The sequence below is a fragment of the Gavia stellata genome, chromosome 9, assembly GCF_030936135.1.
Source record: "Gavia stellata isolate bGavSte3 chromosome 9, bGavSte3.hap2, whole genome shotgun sequence".
In the NCBI taxonomy this organism is placed as follows: Eukaryota; Metazoa; Chordata; class Aves; order Gaviiformes; family Gaviidae; genus Gavia; species Gavia stellata.
Window position 1 is genome coordinate 14,740,574 of NC_082602.1, and position 23,526 is coordinate 14,764,099.

The following is a 23,526-nucleotide window of genomic DNA, read 5'->3' on the forward strand; positions in this document are numbered from 1 at the left end:
ACCCACTATCTTGGGAATCAGTCATTTAAAACCAGGATAAAGCAGGCATTCTACCTTATTTCTATTTACACTGTCCTCACTGCCTACACCACCACATATCCTTAACAAAATCTCCCCTGTAAATAACAACATAAATAACATTAACTTTGTGGAGTAAGTTATTAGATATTTAGGTAGTCTGAGTAACAAGTGTTAAGAATATCTAGTTTATATACTGCAAGGCTGAGTTTGAGGTTAGAGCAATACTGTTAGATTTACAAAAATTTAACTTCAGTTCAAGTGACATGTAGGAAACAATCATTTAAGCAGCATTGTTTCACATTATATCAGCTAAGCTTGCAGCAGTGAGGAGCAAAACTAAGCTATGAGCTGATAAGCAGCTATACAACACCACACAGATTACCTTCTGTTATCCAGTAGAACAGGTGAAAGAAATGGAAGAAAAACAATGTTATTCTGTTGAAGAATTTCTAATCAACATTTCAAAAGCAACATGGTGACTCTAGCTTGCCGATATTCTCATCTTACCTTCTTGCCGGCACCAACATTTGCCTTGGCTGTGCCCCTGACTTTCTTCATTCTGTTCTTACGCTCCTTTCGCTGCTTCCTAGAAGTCTTCTTCTTCTCATACAAGCCATGCTATTAAAAAACAAAGCCGTATTTAACTTGGTTTCACTGATAGTAATGTCTGAATTTAAATTTTATTATTTCTGGACTCTTCAAATACTGTTTAAATTTGAAATATTAGTTAAGTAGTGAGACAAATTCACTACTTAATGAATGATTCAACATAGAATATAAGCACTAAAGTAGTGTATCTATCAGTCTACCTCTGAGGCTTCTTCAAGACCTTTAAGAGCGGTTAGTTTTCTATTACTGCTAAACGTCACTTTTAATATCAATTTTGCCTTTGCAATTCCCCTATAATAAACAATAAAAAACTTACCCTATTTTGCAAATGCAGAAGCTAGCCTACGCTATTTTAAGACCTCCTGTATAACTCTGAGTACACAAACGGCACTTTCACAAAACTTTACCTTTTATACATGTAAATCATAAACCACTAAACACTTCAAAACCATCCTAATTGTTTTAAAGTTACCAGAAAACAACCCACCCTGGCAAGCCTGTGCTTTGGTTCGTTTTTCTTTGCATAGTCCAGAGAATCATAGATCATGCCAAAACCTGTTGTCTTGCCACCACCGAAGTGAGTTCTGAAGCCAAAGACGAAAATTACATCAGGGGTCGTCTTGTACATTTTTGCCAGCTTTTCCCTGATTTCTGTTTTGGGGACTGTGGCCTTCCCAGGATGAAGAACATCAATCACCTAAGAAGGAAGTTTTTACAAGTTGTATAGAAGCAAGAGAAGGTCAGTATCTAGTACAACAACCAGGCGCTACAGTCCCACCACAAGCTTAACACTTGAACTAATCCACCTTAGCAACAGAATGTATTATTAGTTTGATACAAAAGCATTCATAACAGTTTCCTGTTTCAAAAGACAAAACAGCTCACTACCTCACCATGGAGATTTACCTTCAGCATGCATCAACACATTTAAACCTGTAAGCTCTTACAATAAGAACTCTGGAGTTTTTAAGGGCCCTTTACTTATAGTGGCTGAAGAACACTTACAGCCCAGAACCAACAGACAAATAATTAAAGGCAATTTTCTGTGTTCTTTTACCATCTGCTTGCGCTGAAGCAGTCTGTTTGTCATGAACTTCCTAGTTCTGATGGTCACTGTGTCATTCTGCAAAAGAGGATACAAAGAAGTAAGACAAAACAATAACAACACATACAATTTAAACTTAACAGTCAGTAGTCTCTCAGATGCTGACACTGAACTCATAACCAAAGTAAACCAGTCCTGGGCTACAGGTAACACCCCTATAAAGTACACTCTGATATATATTTTTGAGTACACATAAACTGATGACAAACTCATCCTCAGTTTCCAAGTAACACAGCAACGTACAGAACTCCAGCACTCTGAAAAGCTGCAATAGCTTTTAATGAAATACATGGATTACAAACCCAAGCACTACAACAGTGCAACCCAAATTTCCCTAACAAACCTACGTGTTACTGCTTCCTTAATGCTTTCAGACAAGAACACCCACAAGACTAACAGGCGAGCATGACCTACAGCGCCCCTTTAACACCGTAAGAGAAGCGTGATGTTACACCACTTCTAAAGCCTGGGACTGCTCTTACCGACCAGCAGCACGGCAGCACAGCAGGCCAACCATACGCCCCAGCCCACACCCCGAAGCTCGCCACCGACGCGCCGCGGCCAGGCCCAGGCCGCAGGAGCCCCAGCTCAAAGCGGGAGGACAAGCTCCCACTCCGTTTCCACCATACCCCCGCAGCCCGCTACGGGCAGGCCAGCCCGTCAGGGCCCAGCAGCTCAGCAGCCCCGCGCGGACAGGATGGCGGCAGCGCAGAGCGGATTACCGCGCACCAGAACCCGACACTCACCATCTTGGCGGCGGCCTCTCTGCCAGCGAGCGAGAAAAGGAAGAGGCGCCTCCCCGCAGCCAATCATAAAGCGGCGCAGGGGTCCTTCGTGCCGGGGGCGGAGCCGCGCCCGGGTGTCCTTTCCAGAGCCGGACCCGGAGGGGGGCGGAGGGGTGGCTGTGGTGTGCCTGATGGACAGGGTGGGTGCAGCTCCCTCCACTGCAAGCGCGGCGTACCCCGCGGCCGGCTGTGCGGCGAGGCGAGCGAACTCCCCCGCTGCATGCTGCAGCAGGCCGTGCTGTGTGCTGCCGTGGGGCTGGTCTTGTTCTCCCGCTCCGCCGTCCTGTCCTGCTCCCGGTGACCAGAGCCTGGGTCAGGGCTGCCGTGGGGAAACGGAACGCAGAGCCGTGATGTGAGCTGGGCGGCACGGTTCCTGGCACCTGGGGAAGCGGTGGTGCTTGGATTGTAACGGTACCATGATAAGCAACGGAGCGCCCGTGGGCCCTGAAAGTCAGCTTGAAAGGCGGCCGTGAGCACGGCCGGGCGCAGGCGCGGTTGCTGGCAGGGGCCCGGCGCCGCCGGTATCTGTCAGGGGAGGGTCCGGGAGATCGCCCTGGGAGGACCCCAGCTGTGCCCCAGCAGGCGGCGCTGCAGGCGGAGACCGCTCTGCCCCGCCCTGCGCCGCTGGGTGGGCCGGCGCTGCGCCGCCGCGTGCTGCCCCGTCGCACATTCAGGCTCGCCCGTTCGCTTCCGGCACCGGACTCCTTCGTCGCCGCCGCCATGGTGAAGGAGCAGTTCAGGGAGACCGATGTGGCCAAGAAAATGTGAGTGGGGCGGCCCGTGCGGCGTGCTGCGCGGCGGGAGTTCCTGGGCGGCCGCTCCGCTGCCCGCCGGCACCGCGGGGTCTGTGCGGCGCCCCGCGCTGAGGGACCCGGCGTTGCGCGGGGTGGGCCGGGTGGCTGTGGTGGCGAGCAGCAGAAATCCCAGGGTGTGGCGCAACCGCTGTAAAAGTGCCCGGGAAGAAGTTGGGCGTGCAGGGGAGCGGAGGGTGGCTGGTGTTACGGCTGGTCCCCGTTTATAAGCGCTGGCGTAGGCTGCGGCCTCCCGAGCCGTGCTGGGCTCGGCTCAGGGCGCTGGCGAGGCTCGCGGGTGGCTGTGCGTGTGGGCAGCTGTAGGCTGGCCCCGGGACATCGGTAAATCCCGCGGATATAAACCGCCAACTCACTGCAAAACAGCTCTGTTTTTTATAGTTATCCAGAAAGAACCTGCTTCAGCAATATTGTGAATCAACTTAGCCACCTTTGCATTGCTTTGAACTACATATGTGTGTGTATTTCTGTAGTATTTCTGCATATACATGTGAAATTTCCATTCTAGAAGCCACATCTGTTTTGGCATTAAATCTCCAGAGGAGATGCGTCAGCAAGCTCACATTCAAGTGGTTAGCAAAAACTTGTATAGTCAGGACAACCATCACTCTCCGCTGCAGTATGGAGTACTTGACCATCGCATGGTGAGAACTGGCTTTTTTTTTCTGATCCTTTTTGTAGAATTACTTCAAGTGGTTAAAAATAAGTTGGGATGACTGAAATTTACTGCTCATCCAGAATATGTGCAAATGGTCTCTAATTGAATTGCATAGACTGTCAGTTACAGGGACAGCTTCTTTCTTCATGCTTTTGGATGGTTCAGGAAAGCATTCTTTTGAGCTGGGAGATAAGTTCTTTCTTCCTAGTTGTTGGGATACCCAGAGACATCCATCTACAAAATAACATATTGTAGGTTAGCAGGCTGTAGATCAGTTGCAAAAGCTGTACGAGTTAATGTCACTGGTATCAGTAGGGCCTGCATGTGAGAGACATTTTTCTTAAGGATTGGAGTGAATGTAATGTTATTGACATGCTTCTGATGCTGGGGAAGGAGGAGTAAGTGCTGTGGCTCTGCTGTTAGGATAGCTGACTAGCTTAAGAATGGTTGTATTTTCTATGTACTCAGTTGATTATAGCTAAAATTTTTTTCCATGTGTGTGTTCCCCTCCTCCCAAAGGGAACCAGTGAAAAAGACCGTCCCTGTGAAACCTGTGGAAAAAATCTAGCTGATTGTTTAGGACATTATGGGTACATTGACTTAGAACTGCCCTGTTTTCATGTTGGATACTTCAAAGCTGTGATAGGCATCTTACAGGTAAACACAATTATGGTTTGCTGTTAGTTTCTAGTCTACAAAAAGGAAATTATTAGGAGAGATGATGCTTGAAAGAGTAATTGAGAAGACCAAAATAAGGTTGTATTATAAATTTTATCTTTATGCATCTTGTGTTTTGTAAAATAAATGTATTTAAATACTAGTCTTAGTGATGTAAATACATCTGTTTTGTTTTATGTCATCTTGGACTGATTAATTTAATCCATTATTTTTCTGTAGTAGTTTGAATTAAACATATGCAGTATAACTTGCCTTTTAGGACATCCCAGTAAATCAAAGCTCTGTTGGCTTTATATGGATCTTTAAGATCCTGCAGAGCTTAGATAAGGATTTGCCTCATTGACTGTATTTTTTTAATGTACTTTTTTCTGTATGACAGCATATGAATTGGTCTTTCAACCAAAACCATTGTATTTCATTCAAAAAAACCTGCATTCTGTTGAAGACTTAAGTTATAGTAGAAGAGGTTACATCTCTGAATATGTCTCTTAAACAATTGTGTTTATTTGCATTTACATTTAAGATGATCTGCAAAACCTGTTGCCGTATCATGCTGTCAGTGGAAGAAAAAAAACAATTTTTGGATTACCTGAGGCGACCTGGCCTTACATATCTTCAGAAGAGAGGACTAAAAAAGAAAGTGTCTGAAAAGTGCCGAAAGAAAAACACTTGTCCTTACTGTGGTGCCTTTAATGGTGAGTGTTGACATTAGCAGTTGATGGTTTTTACCTTGGCAGCTGTGATAGGCATCAAAATCTTGAATATCCCTGTTTGTTCCACAGCTAATGAGTATTCTCACTGGCCCTTTTTAAGAATCTCGTAATTGCATTTGTAATGCCAAGCATGTGCTTGTTCACATTTCACTTATGTGGATATAGACATTGTCCTAGTTGCTTGTTTTGTTTCTTGTGATATCTCAGATATTGTTTATTTCATGACAGTAACCAGTATTTGATACTGGAATAATAGCCAAAAAAACCCCCTGCTTAACATGTTCTTAAAAATATTGGGAGCTATTGTCAGTGATCAATGCCTTAACATAGAAGCATTTGTAGGCTTTGTAATTTTGATTGAACTTCGTTCTTCGTCATTGTATTAAATTATCTTTCTTAAGATTAGATGTGCTTGTCATCCTCTGGAGGGTATGTTCTGCAGTTTGGCATTATGTGAGCTGTGATGATCTCGGGTTACACTGGAATTTGTTCTTCAGGGCAGAGTATCTTAATAAGATTTCACATTTTTTTTTTCCAAAACACATTGTTTTTTTCTTCATGTACACTGATTGAGTGATACTGCTGTAAGAAGGACTCGCAGTGTTACAGATTCATAGTGGATGGTTAATTCATAACTTAAAACTTTACGTTTTTGACTCATGAAAATTGTAGGTTGTTGATTGTAATGATCAACAGCTTGAATAAACAGAGACCTGCTTCATTATAAGTGCCCTTTATACATATATGGGCACAAACAATAGGCATTTACAAAATTAAGTGGGAGGTCAGCATACTTTAGTAAAAGTAATTGAGTTTGGAAAGCGCTTGTACTAGTCTGTGGAAGTTTTGTGAATAATGTTACATGCATGACATGAAAATATTTCTCAGATTTTTCTGACAATTCACTTCCAAAATTACTTTAGAAGATAGTGGGATGATATATAAATGGCATATCAGTCCTGTGTGTAGTGTGGTAACTTCTGCTTTAAAAAAATATCTGCTGTGATTGAGGGGAAGCTGAATATAAGTGTGGGCTAAACCACCTGCTTTCAGCTTCAAGAGGCTGCATCATGATCTAGGTGCACCAAGCCAGCCATACAAGGAGATATGACCTTGATTGTCCTCTTCTTGTTTTGTGAATTTAGGGAAGTGGTTAATAAAGCTAATAAAGTTTTATTTTATTCTTATGTTCACTGAAGGTTTAACTAGTTTTGGAACTGTAGCTTACTTGTTTTAAGTTTTGGCATTTTTTTTTTCTGTTTGGTGTTTTTGCTGTTGTTTTAAAATAAAAACCAAACCAGAACAACCCACATTTATTTGTTTGCAGGAACTGTGAAGAAGTGTGGTTTGTTGAAAATAATACATGAAAAGTACAAGACCAATAAGAAAGTCGTAGATCCAATAGTATCTACTTTTCTCCAGTCCTTTGAAACTGCCATAGAACATAACAAAGAAGTAGAACCCTTACTGGGAAGAGCTCAGGTGAATTTTATTATGACTTAAATTTTCTGCTAGTTTTCATGCTTGAAATAAAACTCCTCAAAGGTTTTCAAGGTAGCAACTTAAGCCTTGTGGTGGTCCAAGATTTTCATATACCAAAAGACACTTGAAGAATGTTTATATTTACTGCAATAATGCTAATTTTGCTAAAATGAGAAATTTAGTTTATTGGTATGTTACGATACATAGCTTTCTGTCTGTAAAGAAGGGGTATGTTCTTGGTGTGTTAAACTTCCATAAGCTAGAAAAGGGAGAAGAAATATAGGCCCATATAATGTCTGCATGTACATGTAGATTTACTGTAACTCTGAGATGATTACAATACACAGAAAATTTTTTTTCTTCAGAAGAACTTAATGTTGAGGAGGAGAAAGGAGACTTAATTATGTAACCTTTATGTTTCATTCAGCTTTGCATCGTGTGCAGTTTTGTTTGCTTCTGTTCTTTGCAAGCTGGGAAGATCTCAGGGTGCATATTTGGACAGAAAAAGTAGTGAATATCTGGAGTTTCTTATACTACAGCAGTAGCTGTACTAGGAAGAGAGGAATGAAGTTTTGTGAAATAGTCTAGAAAGTACTGTAATTCATGTAAATTTCTACTAATAAAAAGAAATACAATGTACTGTAAGTTTGTTGTAAGAGGTTTATTGAGTTGCTTTGTCAAATAACTATGAAATGCTCTCAGATAACTCTTTAGAAAAGAGAGTATCATGATGAGAAGTAAATACAGATGTATAAGGAAAAAAAGGAAGGAAAGAGTATAGCAAGTTAGTATGTGAGATGCCAAAAGCATTGGTTCAGAATAAATAAACCAAAACATAGTTTTGTTTGTATGATTTGCTTTTCTCTATTTGCCTTTTAAAAATACTTTGTTTTTGAACAATTAGTAAATGAGGGGAGGAGGGAAGCATTGAAACTGTTACATGATGGCTTGTTCTCCCCATTCTCCAATGGATTTTGTAGGAAAACTTGAATCCTTTGGTAGTATTGAACGTCTTTAAAAGAATCCCAGCAGAAGACATACCTCTGCTTCTAATGAACCCAGAAGCAGGTAAACCTTCAGATTTGATCCTCACTCGACTCTTAGTGCCTCCACTGTGTATCAGACCCTCTGTTGTGAGTGACTTGAAGTCTGGCACCAACGAAGATGACTTGACAATGAAACTGACAGAGATAATTTTCCTTAATGATGTAATAAAAAAGGTGAGTCATCCTTCAAGCTCCCAGAGACTTCCCTTCAAAAAAATTTGATTAGAATTGAATATAGCAAGTGGTTTTACTTGTCTTACTGCTTACAATCCAGCAAGCAGTCTGTACTGTACTGCTATGTTGTTTGGCATTTTATTGAAAGAAATAGAGAAACTTGCTTTAAATGGAGCTGGCTGACTGGCTGCTTGCAGTATAGGACCTGATGAAGATCTGCTGGTGGATTATGGAAAATGTTTTTACGTTTGACTTCTGGTCCGTAAACTCAACTCTTTTATTTATTTTTTTTCTTTTTTTCTCTCTTCTCTTCCCCACCCCACCCACACCCCCCTGTCCCCGACTATGACACTTTTTGAGTGGTCTGGTATTCTACCAGACGAGTACTTTTCAGGCTTTTCAAAAGTAGTCTTTTGTCAGGCAAACAAAATCAAGTGAGCTCTAACTCTGCCATGATTGAAGAGTTACTAATTCCTGGTGATCTTCCTGGCTGTGAAGCTATGTTAGCTTAACTTCAGTGGCTTGGGAAAATGTAATTTAAACAAACACATAGTTTTTAGAGCATTTGTCCAAAGCTGATGCTAGTCAAAAGAAATTTTTTGCTGAGTTCTCTTGTGAATGGCCTTATGCTATAGCAATATGCATCCTGTTATAAAGTTATTTTGCCTTTTTCATTCCAATTTATGAAGGTTTTTTAACATTATTTTCAAAAGAATATATGTTGTTATATTTACTTACTGAACTGGATGACTATTTTGTTTAGCATAGGATATCAGGAGCCAAAACACAGATGATTATGGAAGACTGGGATTTTCTTCAACTGCAGTGTGCTCTGTACATTAATAGTGAGCTCTCGGGAATTCCTCTCAACATGGCACCTAAAAAATGGACCAGAGGTTTTGTTCAGAGACTTAAGGGAAAGCAAGGTTTGTCTAGAAAGTTCATTTTAATTATTTTTCTTTATTAAGCCACAAAGATTTGCTATTCCAAAGCATCTCTCAGTGACTATTGTGGTGCGCTTCAGTGATGTACCTTGAAAGATGTTCTAATGGTTGTCTTAACAAATAACATTTTGAAAACAGTTTTTTATAAAAGAGTTTTCACTTGCTTATTTTATTAGGTCGGTTTAGAGGCAATCTGTCTGGAAAGCGAGTGGATTTCTCTGGCAGAACAGTCATTTCGCCTGATCCTAACTTAAGAATAGATGAAGTAGCAGTGCCTGTTCATGTTGCTAAAATACTAACCTTTCCTGAAAAGGTAAGTAGCATAGAACCAAAACTTTTTCTATGCCCCCCTTTTTTTTTTTTAACAAGACCTCAGCATTGTCTTTTTTCATAGCTTTACTATAAAAGGGAGTGAATGTATTTCTTTGTTTGAAATGTCATTCAGTGACATTTTGCCACTTCTGTTGCTGGTGGTGAATGAAGGTTGTAGTTTCAGATATATGCAAGTACTGTGAAGGCATATGGTGTAAGGAGTGACGTATCAAGAGAGAATAGTTTTGCTTGATATTTTTTGAACTCATACATAGCTTTATATGTTTGTTGGTGTATCTGTCTAAGGAGTGGTTGGGTATTTTTATTTCTGAATTTACTTCCCAGACTTTTAATTTAATTTCACTCTGATGTTCTGCTCTAAGATTGGCTTACATCTTCCTCCTCTATTCCCTCCTGCCTGTTCCCTTCAGCAGCTGGAGGCTCTGAGGGGGATTGTCAGTTGAGCCTAAAATTTAAAAACACAAAAGTCACCACCAAAAACAAAAGGTCCTGAAACGTGTTTCATTTGTTTCTGATTGAAGTCTTTATGCAACAGGTGAACAAAGCAAATATTAATTTTATGAGGAAACTTGTCCGTAATGGTCCTGATGTTCATCCTGGAGCCAACTTCATACAGCAAAGGCACACACAGATGAAAAGGTATCATGCTCATCTGTAATGATTCACTTTTTATTTCTCCCCATCAGCTTGTTCTTACTGCTGTGTGTAAACAGTTATACCTCCAGGGATTAAAATTTAGTTTTAGAATCTTTCATAAAGGGCAGTAATGAAAAAATTGTCATTATCTCCTCAGGTTTAGTGTCCTATTTGTTTTTAGATAATCTGTTGGATTTAAACTTAAGCGTACATACTAATGATAGACAACTGCAATTAGATATTTTTATTTTTTTATGACTGAGTGTCTCTTATTTGAAATAGAGGGTGTAGTACAGAGATAAATGAAAACAGGCAGTTTTGGGCACATTGTCGTGGCTGTTTTCATGGGCGTTCTAATCTGGAGACTGTTCATGTGTAGTAAGAAGTGATAGTATATGAGTGAAACTCCCTATACTCCCTGATAAAATTGAAACAAATTCTTTGTTTTTATAGACTTTTTTCTTACTTGTACTAATAACTGTAGCTTTGTTAACTAATATCACCAATACATTCATTATTTAAAGTAGCATCAGGGCTGATGTTTAATGATAAAGTCCGCACCAGTTTTGTCTTCCAGTTATTGTAATACAAATACTCCAACATTTAATGGAAGAACTTGCATTATAAACACAGAATTTATTTTCAGTTGTCTTTACATCTTTCTGACTTTGTTTCTTCTGACTACCTTGTTATGTGTTACTATAAGATTTCTGAAATATGGAAACCGAGAAAAGATGGCCCAGGAGCTGAAGTTTGGTGATATCGTGGAGCGACATCTTATAGATGGCGACATAGTCCTGTTCAACCGACAACCCTCTCTTCATAAGCTGAGCATCATGGCTCACATTGTAAGTGCCCACACAGCCTAACATGCAGGGAGTTCATCCCTGAATATTAGGTCGTTTACCTTTGCTGGTGTTGATCTCTTACATGCACAAAAATAAACAGCTTCTTCTGAAACACTGTGTGGGGACAACCATGAATACGGTGCAGTTGTGCTTTTGCATGGGGAATTGATGTGTAACTGGGCAGTCTGCTGTCTGGACAATTCTGTTAATAGCCGTAATTGACCTCCGTATCTGTTCTTGCAGAAGCATTTCATTTTTGTGGAGTTGATGTGATATCTACAAAGCATGATGTGTTCTGTGCTTTGTATAAATTCTTCATAATGGAAATTATTAGCTACATTTGTATAACGTAACTTGAGTACAATTTCTGTCAGTTCCTGGTTGAGTTAAATCCTATAATCAGAAATTTTGACTCATGTCTGTGATAAAAGGAAAAGATAAAGCCTACAAGGAAGCACTCTGGCATGGCTTTTCATCTTTTAGCATGCTTGACTGCAAGTGCATCACTTCTCTTTTTTTTTTTTTTTTTTTAGGCTAGAGTAAAACCGCATAGGACATTCAGATTTAATGAATGTGTCTGTACACCATACAATGCAGACTTCGATGGAGATGAGATGAACCTTCACCTTCCTCAGACAGAAGAAGCAAAAGCAGAAGCACTTGTTTTAATGGGGGTAGGTAGATAATGTTGGGGTTGGGATTTTGCTAGTTACAGATGGGCTGAGCTCTGTATTTCTTCATTTGCCTGTGAAATCTGAAGATTCCTGGGTATCGATAATGTGCGACTGTAAAGCTGCCTGAAAACTCTGCAGAAGGGAATTTAGAATAAATTAGGACTGTTACGCTGTGGCAGACTAATAGGCTTATATTTAGCATCCATGGAAAATTCAGTGGCTTTAAGTAAGTAGATGTCATTAGTATGTTTTTGCTTGACTGTCCTTAGTGATTGCTACCAAAATAGCGTGGCTCTGTTACCAAACAGATACATAACGTTGCTTTCTGGTCTGACAGCCGAGCAATTGCAGATGGTCAGACCAGCTGGAAGTGAGGCAGCAGTAGTGTGCTCACACTGGAGAAGGCAGTTAACCAGAGAAGGCAGGAGACAGCAGGCTCTTAGGGCAGGAAAAAAGGGAAAAGGGAGGGTAGGTAAAGAGGGATCTGATGGTTGTAGGCATCGATCTGTGGTGTGAGAGTCAGTAGCACCCATCTGAGGATTTTCCAGTACATTGCTCCTTTAGGGTGGCTTGCTCCTTTAGGGTGACTGAATGCCACTGCTACTTCAGATGTACCAACACAACCGTTGGCTGCAGCATGTATTGATTTGCTGAACTGATTTGCGAGCTTAAAAAGAAACCCCTCTCCCCAAGTGTGTGATTCAGGTTTGTGTGGGCCTGTGAACAGTTCAGGCAAAACTGTGCTGCATAGGTGGTGGTGATTAACTGGAGCAGTAGTCTGAGTAAGACGTAAGAAAATGGGGCTAGTGGAAGTGGCTAGCTTGATCATTACATATCAATTGGGACCACGGAACTTGCAGTATTTCAGTAGCTCCCTGTAGTGAGCATAACCTCTTCTGTCCCTTCTCAGGTTCTCAAAGCTAGCTTGCCTTCCCTTCCCTGTCCTGTTTGAGCAGTAACCTACCAAACACATCAAGTTGATTGCAACTTCTGCTTTGGAAACAGAATATGTAATTTCCAGTAACTATTCTCAAATTATTCTTTAACTGTCAGTAGATTTGCATGGACTGTAGTGAACTGAAACTTCTAGTTTATTTTTTCTATCTTTTTGAAGAAAGCTGTACTTGGATTTAGAATAAGCTTTTACCATTTTTCCTAAATAACTGTCTTAAATGGTAAGTTTCCTTCTGAATAACAAATGGTGTATCAGTGTCTTCAAATGTGTAATTTTTTTTTGTTTCTTGTACCATACAGACTAAAGCAAACTTGGTAACACCAAGAAATGGAGAACCTCTTATCGCTGCTATTCAGGATTTCCTCACAGGTGTGTATATAAGCTTCTTTTAAAGCTATGTGATTTAACAGTTGTTCCTTCAGATTCATTGTCCTCTTTTCCAGAATTTTTCTATATTAATTAAAAAATTCCTCCTTTCACAAGTCCAAGTGACATCACGAAAATAAGGCCATTGTTAGTCTGAAATACAATGATGTCCTCAAACTCTTCTGGTATTGTCTGCCTTTGTAGCTGCAATTATTATTACCTTTGCGTATGTTTTACAGTGTTTCTCTGACAAAGAAAATGGATGTTTGGGATCTTTGTATGTGTTAAGTAATGTAAACCGCTTATGACTACGGTAGAGGAGTTGAATTTGTTAGTCAAAAAATAGTTGTAACCTACAGTAAGTATCTTCAAGTTTCCTTAATTCTTTGGGAAATGTCCAATGAATATAAGGAAGAAAGTGTACAAAAATTAATGCTAAGGCTTTATTTTTACCTATAGGATATAATTTGAGAGAGAGAGAATTGATTGTAGAAATGCACCCATTCTAATTTTTAGAAATTTGAGTGTGGAGCAATTAAAAAAAAATTCTGGAAAGGAGTTACAACTGAAACTGTTTAAACTATTGTAATTTTGCATAGTAGGTAACTAGTGTTAGAATGAAATAATTGATATTGAATATGCAATAGCTTTTAAATTTAATCTCATTTTAGTCTGTCACATCAATAATTTTTTACATTCTAGGTGCCTATCTTCTTACATTAAAAGATACCTTTTTTGATCGAGCCAAAGCCTGTCAAATTATTGCTTCTATCTTGGTTGGCAAGGATGAAAAGATTAAAGTTCGTCTTCCACCTCCAGCAATTCTGAAGGTGTGTCAAACTTTTTTTTAACGTTACTAAGACTTTCTCTGTTGTGTGTTCTTGACCCATGGTGATCTCAGCAGAGGCAGTTCTTGTTTTCTCTGACATCAGTTTTGTATGAGATTTTGTATTTGTAAAGTGCAAGGATCAGAATTCAGGGTCAAAGCTATGCAGAAGATGTTTGATGGTTCCTGATGCTGAACAGAGTCAACCTTGGGTGGTGCAGTCCAGATGCTGGGTTCCTTCAGGGTTCAAACATAGCTTTGATACTTCTGTGCTACTGTGAGACAGACCACTTGGCTATTAGTGGTCAGTAGAAGATATATCGTTCTTGGTAACCTCACTGTTACTGGCTGTGCAGACTAATCTGAGGCTAAGTGAAGAAGTGGAGAAATTATGTTACTGCTTGGATGCCCTCAAGTAACGTCCTGAAATGCTCAACAGTTCTAGGTTTCAGTATCCCAAATTTAGGAGATACTGAACCTGGGAAATAGTATGCTTTAGTCATTAACCTGGCAATGTGTTAAAGAATAAAGAGGATGAATGCTATGTGATTTTGTTTGTTTGTTTGGGTTTGGTTGGTTGTTTTTTGTTTGTTACATCACGTACACAAAATATTTATTATGAAGGGCAGAGTGTGTATTTGTCACAAACTTTGAAGAGAGCCATAGTATCATTTATTAGGTTAGGGTCTGTTAAACCTTCATTCACATACATTTAAGGGTGTCTGTATTTGATTAATTTTATATTTGAGGCAAACAGTATTGTTTCAAGAGAGTTTGGTACATTTTCAAATTTGTTAAAAACTAAGTATTGGTGTATACATTTTTTGATACCCTTTATTTAATTTCAAAATAATAAGTGTAATATTAGGGAAATTCAGAAAATGAAATTGAAATACCAGTGAATAATACTAATTTAAAGCAAGGTCAGAGCATTTATGGGCAGTATCTAGTGTGAATTTTATAAATTTGTATGAACTTTTGCTAATAGCCAAGAGCAGTGATTCTTTGACTGCTTCTGTTACTCCAAGTGAATAACTTTAGCGCTAGCTGTGACAGTTACTTACATTTAACTACAGCTGAGGAGAGTACATAATTATATGAATCTTTAACCTCCTAAAATTTTAAACCAAAGGCACTATATAAAGAAGGAATTCCAAATGCTGCAGCCTCCTTGAGAAATTAAATGACAGCAGCAGCAGCTTTTTTTTTTTCCTTTCTAATCAGAAAGGGAAACATGACAATAAGAGAGAGCAGTAGAGCATGTTTCTCTAAATGCATGCACATAATCTTATGTAAATGATAACCATTCAGTAGTCAGTGGTTGTATATCTGTAAAAGTGCATGATACTTCCCTACTCAAAGGAATGCTGCTAGGTACTTCTACAAGTGTAGTTCAGTATATAAAGGTTGTGTATAGCAAACAACTTTACAATTAAATTCTTGCTTGCTGTTTTACTGTAGTTGTAGTATAAACTCTGTAATCCTAATTCTTGTCCTTTTGTTTCTCTAAGCCTGTGACACTCTGGACAGGAAAACAGGTTTTCAGCCTCATTCTCAAACCCAGTGATGATTGTCCTGTAAAAGCCAATCTACGAACCAAAGGCAAACAGTATTGTGGCAAAGGGGAAGACCTGTGTTACAATGATTCTTGTGAGTGACAGTTCTAAAGCTGTGTTTTGGAAGTATTCAAAGGAATTTTAGCTATTGTTTTGTTGAGTTTGTTGCTGTTGAGCTCACTGTAGGATTTAAAGCAGTACTTCACATAAGTATTCTTGAAATGAAAAATAAAATTACAGTTTTTCTCAAAAGTTGAAGTCACGCTGAACACCAAAGAAAAGGCTTGGGTGTTCTCTTGTAATAAAATTTCTATTGTATGATGCTAGGCTTGTGATACTAACGTCGTATTTGAAGGTGAGAGAGAGATAAAAGCAAAGAAGGTTAGGAAGTGGTTGTGCAGAGGGCAAATGGAAAAAATTAGTATCTTAAGTGGGGGTTGTAATACAGGGATTAGAAGTCAAACAGTGAAAGTTCAGACATATAGGGAAGACAAGAATTCCTAGGATATCAAACCTTCTGTATCCTTCCAGTTAGGGAAGTCAGAGTGGCAGATAGAATGCAAAGCATCAGGCTTGAAGAGGCTGTAGGAGATGTGCAAGGCTTTGCTTATTATTAATTTAACATTTATGTGGTAACAGCTGGAAAAGAACTTGAGCAGGCAGGATTAGCTTCGTTCCTTGCTGCTCAAAAATGTGAGTTAAGGAACCTAGGGAGGAACCATTGATACACAGTAATTCTGTCATGCAATGTTGCTGTGAGAAAAAAAATTGCCAATTAGGACTCAAATCCACTCTACACCAGACTCTGTGATTTCTTTAGAAGATAGGACCACTCTGTGGTTGTGAAGTTGGTTATAAACATGGTGGCACAATTTTTTTCAGCCTTTAAGGAATATGGGGTGAAAGGCGACAAAGCAATCCTGTTCACACTCATGTGAACATAGGCCATCTTTGCTCTGCTGTCTTTTCCTTTTAGGAAGTATGGGAAGAATTTCCATTTTCTGAGTTCAACAGCAGCAGATGATGCGGAAAACTTTTGGATTTCGTTGGCGGCTCTGTTCAGTTCTCTGAAAAAACTTCTTTTCTGAAGCAACACTAATTCTCTTCAGAAAGTTCTATGCAAATTCTCCTAAGTCTCAAGAAATCCTGGTATCATATTTTGATTATATATAGTAAGCGATAGAGCAGTGACTGCTGCTTCAAGAAGATGATTACCTAAATTCATACTGAAAATATTGAGCATACAGTGTGCAAACATCTACAGTGTTCTGCATAAAATTATTTAAATTGGATCCATCTACATATGCCAGTTCTTCTTTGAAAGATGCATAATGAAGTTGAGGATGAACATATATTGTACTGCTGTCGTAGAAAATATGTCTAAAGTTCATGTATAGAAGATACTTTTTAATTGGTTGAAGGCTAAGCTTGTAAGGAAGATTCAGTGCCTGAAACAGAAGGTTCCTGATGAAGCAAAAGGAAGTAAACTAAAAGAGGCAGTGTGTACAAGCCTATAGGCAAGACAGATGTAGTTATCGATATGCTTGTAATTAAAAGAGACATCTGAGTCCACTGAGTCTTTTAAATTCAAGCTGTGCCTCCAGAGTTGATTGAGTTGAACTGAATATCAGAATCTTTCAATAAGAGAACTGTAACTTCACTTCTGAAATTTTGTTGTTCTACTTCATAAAGAAATAAATAATTATGCATGATTGAGGACTTTATTTCTGGACAGATAAGATGGATTGAAGACTCTATTCTGATTAATGAAGTGAAGTTTATTTTTAGATTTTTAACAAAAAAAAAATATTCACAATGTTTCTCACAAGTCTTAAATTGGATACAATTGCCTTTCTAAGGAGGAAGGAAAATAAATCTTAATTTGGTAAGGTCAGGTGGTAGGCTGTTCCCCTTACATGCTTACTCATGTACTTCTACAGATACATTAAATGTATGTCTTTGGGTTTTGTTCTTTTAGTGAACAGAGCTTTTATTTAAAATCCTACTCTGTAACTGATTCCTGGAGTTTAGGTAGTGTTTTAGAACACCGATTAATTGTTTTTGCCTTTTTATTTCTAGATGTCACAATTCAAAATAGTGAGTTAATGAGTGGCAGTATGGACAAAGGAACCTTAGGTTCAGGATCCAAGAACAACATCTTCTACATCTTGCTGAGAGACTGGGGACAGGTAGAAGCTGCAGATGCTATGTCACGACTAGCCAGACTTGCTCCCGTCTATCTTTGTAAGTATATTTCTGTGTTAAATAGTATCTTAAAGCAGAAATATAAAGCAATCAAGGAAGATTTTTGATTCAAATATAATGTACTGTGTTTTAAAAAAATAAGCTAGTTGTGAAGCTGACAGAAACAGTGAAACAACTGATTGTGCTTATGAAGTGTTTATGATGGTCACATGATGGGAGGAAAAAGGAAAGTTCCTGATGATAGTATTTCCTTGTTTTAATTTGTTTTCTCTGTATGAGATTGACCTATCAATATAATCTTTTTTTTTTTTTTTTTTTTTAAATAATAGCTAATCGTGGCTTTTCAATTGGAATTGGTGATGTAACCCCTGGACAGGGCCTGCTAAAAGCTAAGTATGAGCTCCTGAATGCTGGCTATAAGAAATGTGATGAGTATATTGAAGCTCTGAACACTGGTAAGCTACAGCAGCAGCCTGGTTGTACTGCAGAAGAGACACTAGAGGTAAAATTTTTAATTTAAGTCACTAGAGAGATATATATATATATAGACTTCATGAATATGTTTATGTAAGTTGTGAAGTTCAAAGTTGTCTTCTGAAACCTAAAAATACGAGCAAAGAGGGACCCTAGGTACTCAATCTTAGTCTAGGCTTAACATTTAGATGCCTGTATGCATCTAAAAATGTTAGCTAAATACTGAATGATTGAGATCCTCCCTCCCTCCCTCCTGGCTGGATGTATTGGGGTGACATACAAGAGAATAAAATTACATAAGTAATTGGAACGGGATTAATTACATTTGTCAATATTTGCTAAGTTAATAAAGAACAGTAACAGTAAAGAACCTAATCCAAAAAGAAAAACGTTCCTTTAGTTATAGATCTGTTCATATGGAAGTGTTTTCTTGCCCCTTGTTGGGGTAAAAATTAAGTGGACTTTGGTTATGCTGGGTTTTTTATTTTTTCTGTAGAAATTTTGATGAAGAGCAATGAATATTCCCCAAAAGCTTAAGGGCAAGGACTTAATGAAGTCAGCTGAAGAACACTCTTTTCATTGTCTTTTAATGGTTTTATACATTTGTCTTCTTGGCTAGTCAATGTCTAGTTTTAACTTTAAAAAAAGTAGAAGGAAAAGAAAACCAAAAACACAACAACAACAACAACAAACAACCAGAAAACCCCACCCTGTGATAAAGTACTGCCACAGTTGTCCAGTTTGAAGTGGCACTCTGGCTGAAAGAAGCGTCTTGCAGTCTTTTCCACTCTTTTCAGACACCTGTGTATGTCCTAGTATGTTTTTTTGATACAGTTGTTATGTTCTTAACAATTGGAGATATCAGCATTGTACGCTCTGAAAGAAGTCCAAAAATATATCTTTTTTTTTTTTTTTTTGTGGTAATCTTTCGCGTAGCACCACGAGACTTAGAGCTTAGTTCAATGCTCAGTTTCACTTAAGTTGATGCTGCTGACAAAAGATGTTGTGATGTCACTGGCTACCTCTGTCTTATCCCAACAAAGATTTTTTTATGCAGCAAACTGGGAAGTTATGCAACCTAAAAGTTAAACTTGTTTTACCCAAAGCAACATCTAGGTTTCTTTATTTTTATTGTATTTTTAATTCCCTTTGACTACTGAAGGTATTGCTGGCAAGTGATAGAGTACTGTTAGTGTATGGTATTTTTAATGAATGCTGTATCTCTGAAATCTTGTATTTCAGGCATTAATCCTTAAAGAACTCTCTGTTATTAGAGATCACGCTGGCAGTGCCTGTCTCAGGGAACTGGACAAGAGCAACAGTCCCCTTATCATGGCTCTCTGTGGTTCTAAAGGTAGGGATAGCTAAATTTTGGAAGTAGATTGCTCACTCCACCACTGTTCTCAAAATTACTTGTTCTGTCTTTATAGCTTGTTCTATACAGTCAGTTGTGCAAGTATTAAATTCGTGTCGTATAGATTTGAAATGACTCTTCTCAGTAAGTAGAGATTGGATATAGTTAATTAAAATCCAACTGATGTGCTAGTTTTTGTATCTTTAAATTTTTAGTATAAGTTGAAAAACATCCTATTGGAACTTTAGATGTTCTTAAGACTTGAATTAATTGATCAGTTTTCAGTTGCATTTCTGACTTCAAGTATCTATATCACATACAAAAATTAACTGGAAATGATATATTAAGAATTAGAACTATTATTTCAGCTGTCTTCACTGCTTTGTATCTGAAGTACCACCTGTGTAGTAAGTATTTGTTTTATACTCAAATTCTTATCTGAGCTTTCCTTTGTTTCCTGTAAGAATTTGAAGAAATCACTTAGCCCTTTGCCTTTTTTGTCTGTCTCTAATAAATTGTGGAAAGCCTCAGGGTAACATTTTGTATTTCTAAAGAAATACTGAAATCTAAGAAGAAGGATATGTTAAGTGTATAAGTGTGGGGGAGAAGCATTGTTTGCAAACATGTTCAGCAAATAAAATTTCTGAGTTAGTGACTTAATTCTCTAGGACTTAATTTGTTCTAGGGATCTTGGTAGACACTGAACCCTTCATGAAAAGTACATTATAATATGTTTATTGAAGAAATTGTGAAGCAAAATATGTAGGTTAGGATCATGAGTTGTATAGAACGCAATCCATAATACAAAACAGGATAATACAAGGACTGTTGTCAAATAGTGGTGGCATGAATGTCTATGAAACAAAGAAAAGAATTTTAAAAGGAGTTGTTAGCTATATCATAGACTAACTTAGTTGTCATTCTCTGCATAAATGCTGAAATGAACAGGACAAGTAACTGAAAAGCTTCTTTAACTGTTGCAACTGTAAGTGCATTTTTGACGAATTATGAAGGTAAATAATAGATCTTCGTAGAAGTGAAGATAGCTCATCCAGAGGAGCAGTGATATTGCTCATTTGTGAATGAGATTTTTGTTTTTCTTTCTTTTCAGGCTCCTTCATTAATATATCCCAGATGATTGCTTGTGTAGGTCAGCAGGCTATCAGTGGGTCCCGAGTTCCTGACGGATTTGAGAACAGATCCTTGCCTCACTTTGAGAAGCATTCTAAGGTAATTCTGTATGTTTACAAGACACTGTAAAGAAAAGTAAAACAAATTACCTTAAACCATTTTAAGAAGGATGCATGATAGGATGTGATGACATGGTGAAGGACAAGGATCACGTATGGTGAATGTAAAATGTTTTGAATGTGATTTGGGAGTCAACAGTAGTGTTGTGAATTGCCATAGGATGTCTAGTTAGCTTGAATTTTTACAGCTAAGCCATGCTTAGACCTTCTAATTTAGTAAAATTAAATGAATTTAATTAAATTAGTTTAATTAATTACCTCATGTCTGTTGATACATTTTTCATTCTCTTGAGAGTCCTAAAAACAGTTTGCATTATGTTTCACTGCACTAAGACTTTTCAGGACAACTGCTCTGTGTGTGTTGTATCTTTAGACAGATGAAACATGCCAGATAAACCATTCTGGAGTCTGCGTTTCTTTTTTTTTCCACTAGGATAGATATCATGGGCTACTCTGAACGTTCTGTGTTTGAGTTCTGTTCTACATGAAGCAGTAAGGAGTCACATGCACTTGTTAATACAATTCAGCGAGATTGATTTTTTTTTTTTAAAACTGCTATCTGAAATCTAGTGGTCAATAGAGAAGGTTCTAGGTACCAGCTATCAATCTTGTTAGTGTGTTAGTCAGATAATTCAAGTGTCAGATGGTAGCCATGACACTTGCATTTGTCACTAAATGTCCAAATTTCAACTTCTGAGTTCTGTAACGTAAAATCTTTTCTTTTCTGAATAAATTAAAGAAGAAAAAATACTTCATGGATTAGATGAGAAGGTGAAAGTTAAAATTTAACTCCAGCTTTTTTACTGATTTAGAAAGCACTACCTGTTAAAGAACAACAAAAACTTATCTTCTAAGATGAACCCCTTTGTAGCCTATACCTTGTTTATGTGAGGCAGTTTGGTTTTATTTGATTTGAAGAAGTGCCTGCATGAAGTTCATTGGCAAGAACTCTTCTCAGAGGTGAGAGCAAACCATTCAAAAGAATTAGTTATGTACATACCTCCAGTCATATTTTTCTGGATTCCTTAGTCTTCAGCACTGCAAATACCTTTGCTATACTATTGCAAAATGAACGTTCTTATAGCCTTTTCAATTTTTGCAACTTTAAGGGAGGCCAAAGTGTTAGAAGTTGATGTACTGTTTGCAAGGAATGGCTAGAAGCATGGCAAGGCTTGTAGGAGGAGGAAGAAAGACTGTTAGATCAGTTTGGAAGAACTAGGCAAGGGTTTTGAAGCCTTTATTCAGATCTAAAATTCAAACATTGAACTTCAAATCTAAATGCAGCCGAGATGATCGCTCTGTGTTTGTGTATGTACTGGCTAACTATCTGAAAGAATTTAGATGACATCTGATGTGTTTTCCTGTAACATGCATACAGAATGTCCATTGCATTTTAACTGTTTTTTCCCACTTTTCTCTGTAGCTCCCAGCAGCAAAAGGCTTTGTTGCTAATAGCTTCTATTCAGGGTTGACTCCCACTGAATTTTTTTTTCATACAATGGCTGGTCGAGAAGGTCTGGTTGACACAGCTGTAAAAACAGCCGAAACTGGATATATGCAGGTAACTGTCAGTGGAGCGGGTGTTTTATCAGTCTTGCAAAAGGAGGATATTTCTTATGTGCGTGCTGATGTGAGAGGTGGGGGAGAAGTGCATACATTGTGTGTGGGGTTTTTTTGATGTAACAGAGAGTAATTTATACTGTGAAATACATGACTTTGCACTATTCTCCAGTAGACGGGAGGTTTGTAAACCAGACCTCAGGCAATGGTACAGTAACATGCTGTATTAAGCTGTTTTCTCTTGAATATGGGTGATAAAAACCCTTCTTGTATGGAATTATTGAGGACTACTTTTTATGTAGTGTGTGTTCCTAAAACCCATGTAAATGATGGAAGTCTGGTCCATACATTATAACATAGATTTGAGTTGTGAGTGCTTTTTCAGATACGGTATTTCAACAATGAGAAACAGAAAACAGAAATCCTTAGTTTGGGTATTTGAAAAAATACTGTCTGGATGACAGAAATATGGCTAAAGCTCCCTTTCGGTATCTGTCCTCTTTACGTAACAGGTACCTTGGCCATATAGACTTGGACTTCAAGTTCTGTAAGGTGTTAGTGTCTTTGGCTGTATCTCCTGTGAAAATAAATGACTGTCCAACAAAGCTTCTTTCTATTATGAGCTGTCTTAAGACTTCAGTGAAAATACTTAAGTAGTATTTTAAGTGTAATCCTCTTTCTAGTGTAACAGGCAGTAGAAAAGCTAAGATAATTCAGGGCTGGGGACATGTTCAGAGTTGTGCAAGTAACTCTACAAAGACTGAAATCAATTCCCTTTTGGGGTGGGTGACTAATTAGACCATTTGTCTCCCAAAGTAACAGAATAATGTTTGCATGTGTGTAAGTATATACAAATATATATAAATATAATAAGCAACCTGAAAAATATTTTCCCTTATCAACTTTCACCCTGCATGAATAAATTGTAGCACTTGGACTTTTGAATTAAAAAAAATAATAATCTTATGTATTTCATCTGATCTTTTTCCTTCTCAGTGAAAAAAAATTACCAATTTATATTCTTTAGTGAGCTAATTTACTTCCATAGAACAATGAAGTCCATCTTTCAAGTAAAAACATAGCCACTACCTGCTACCACCATCACTGATGGGCTCAGCCTTGGCCAGCGGCAGGTCCCTCTTGGAGCCAGCTGGTGTTGGCTCCATTGGACATAAGGGAAGCTTCTAGCAGCTTTTCACAGAAGCCCCCCCTGTAGCCCCCTATTACCAAAACCTAGCCATGCAAACCCAAGACAGAGAAGGAGCTAACACTGATAGAAAAATGGCACCTACTGGCTTTGACAGATGAGCTCTTTGGTTTTTGTCAGTGAAAATAATAGTTGACTGGTTTCGCTTCCATATGCAAAAAATGTTGTATCCCTTGAGAAATAAACGTGATTGGAAGAACATGAATATTCTGTCAAAAAAAGCCCAAATTCCTCAGACTATAATAGGTTCTTGCAGCT

The 23,526-nt window shown here is 38.4% G+C and overlaps 2 protein-coding genes across 2 annotated transcripts in view; one reads left to right on the plus strand and one right to left on the minus strand.

The window, feature by feature from the left end:
• Positions 1-514: 514 nt before the first annotated feature.
• On the minus strand, positions 515-2,518 carry RPS24 (ribosomal protein S24). Its single transcript, XM_059821283.1, has 4 exons — positions 2,482-2,518; positions 1,688-1,753; positions 1,118-1,327; positions 515-639 (listed from the first exon to the last, which is right to left on the minus strand). Exons 1-4 carry the CDS (start codon positions 2,482-2,484, stop codon positions 520-522), a joined length of 399 nt encoding a protein of 132 aa, XP_059677266.1. The 5' UTR covers positions 2,485-2,518; the 3' UTR covers positions 515-519.
• A 722-nt stretch (positions 2,519-3,240) lies between these two features.
• The window catches only part of POLR3A (RNA polymerase III subunit A), a 37,673-nt gene continuing 17,387 nt past the window's right edge, over positions 3,241-23,526 (plus strand). Inside the window, exons 1-19 of the mRNA XM_059820920.1 lie at positions 3,241-3,284; positions 3,838-3,973; positions 4,507-4,644; positions 5,189-5,360; positions 6,706-6,860; positions 7,841-8,080; positions 8,844-9,006; positions 9,201-9,337; positions 9,893-9,996; positions 10,700-10,841; positions 11,375-11,515; positions 12,770-12,839; positions 13,539-13,666; positions 15,174-15,312; positions 17,298-17,462; positions 17,753-17,925; positions 19,140-19,251; positions 20,363-20,481; positions 21,925-22,062. Coding sequence (XP_059676903.1) covers positions 3,241-3,284; positions 3,838-3,973; positions 4,507-4,644; positions 5,189-5,360; positions 6,706-6,860; positions 7,841-8,080; positions 8,844-9,006; positions 9,201-9,337; positions 9,893-9,996; positions 10,700-10,841; positions 11,375-11,515; positions 12,770-12,839; positions 13,539-13,666; positions 15,174-15,312; positions 17,298-17,462; positions 17,753-17,925; positions 19,140-19,251; positions 20,363-20,481; positions 21,925-22,062 — 2,616 coding nt within the window. The remainder of the gene's footprint in view (positions 3,285-3,837; positions 3,974-4,506; positions 4,645-5,188; positions 5,361-6,705; positions 6,861-7,840; positions 8,081-8,843; positions 9,007-9,200; positions 9,338-9,892; positions 9,997-10,699; positions 10,842-11,374; positions 11,516-12,769; positions 12,840-13,538; positions 13,667-15,173; positions 15,313-17,297; positions 17,463-17,752; positions 17,926-19,139; positions 19,252-20,362; positions 20,482-21,924; positions 22,063-23,526) is intronic.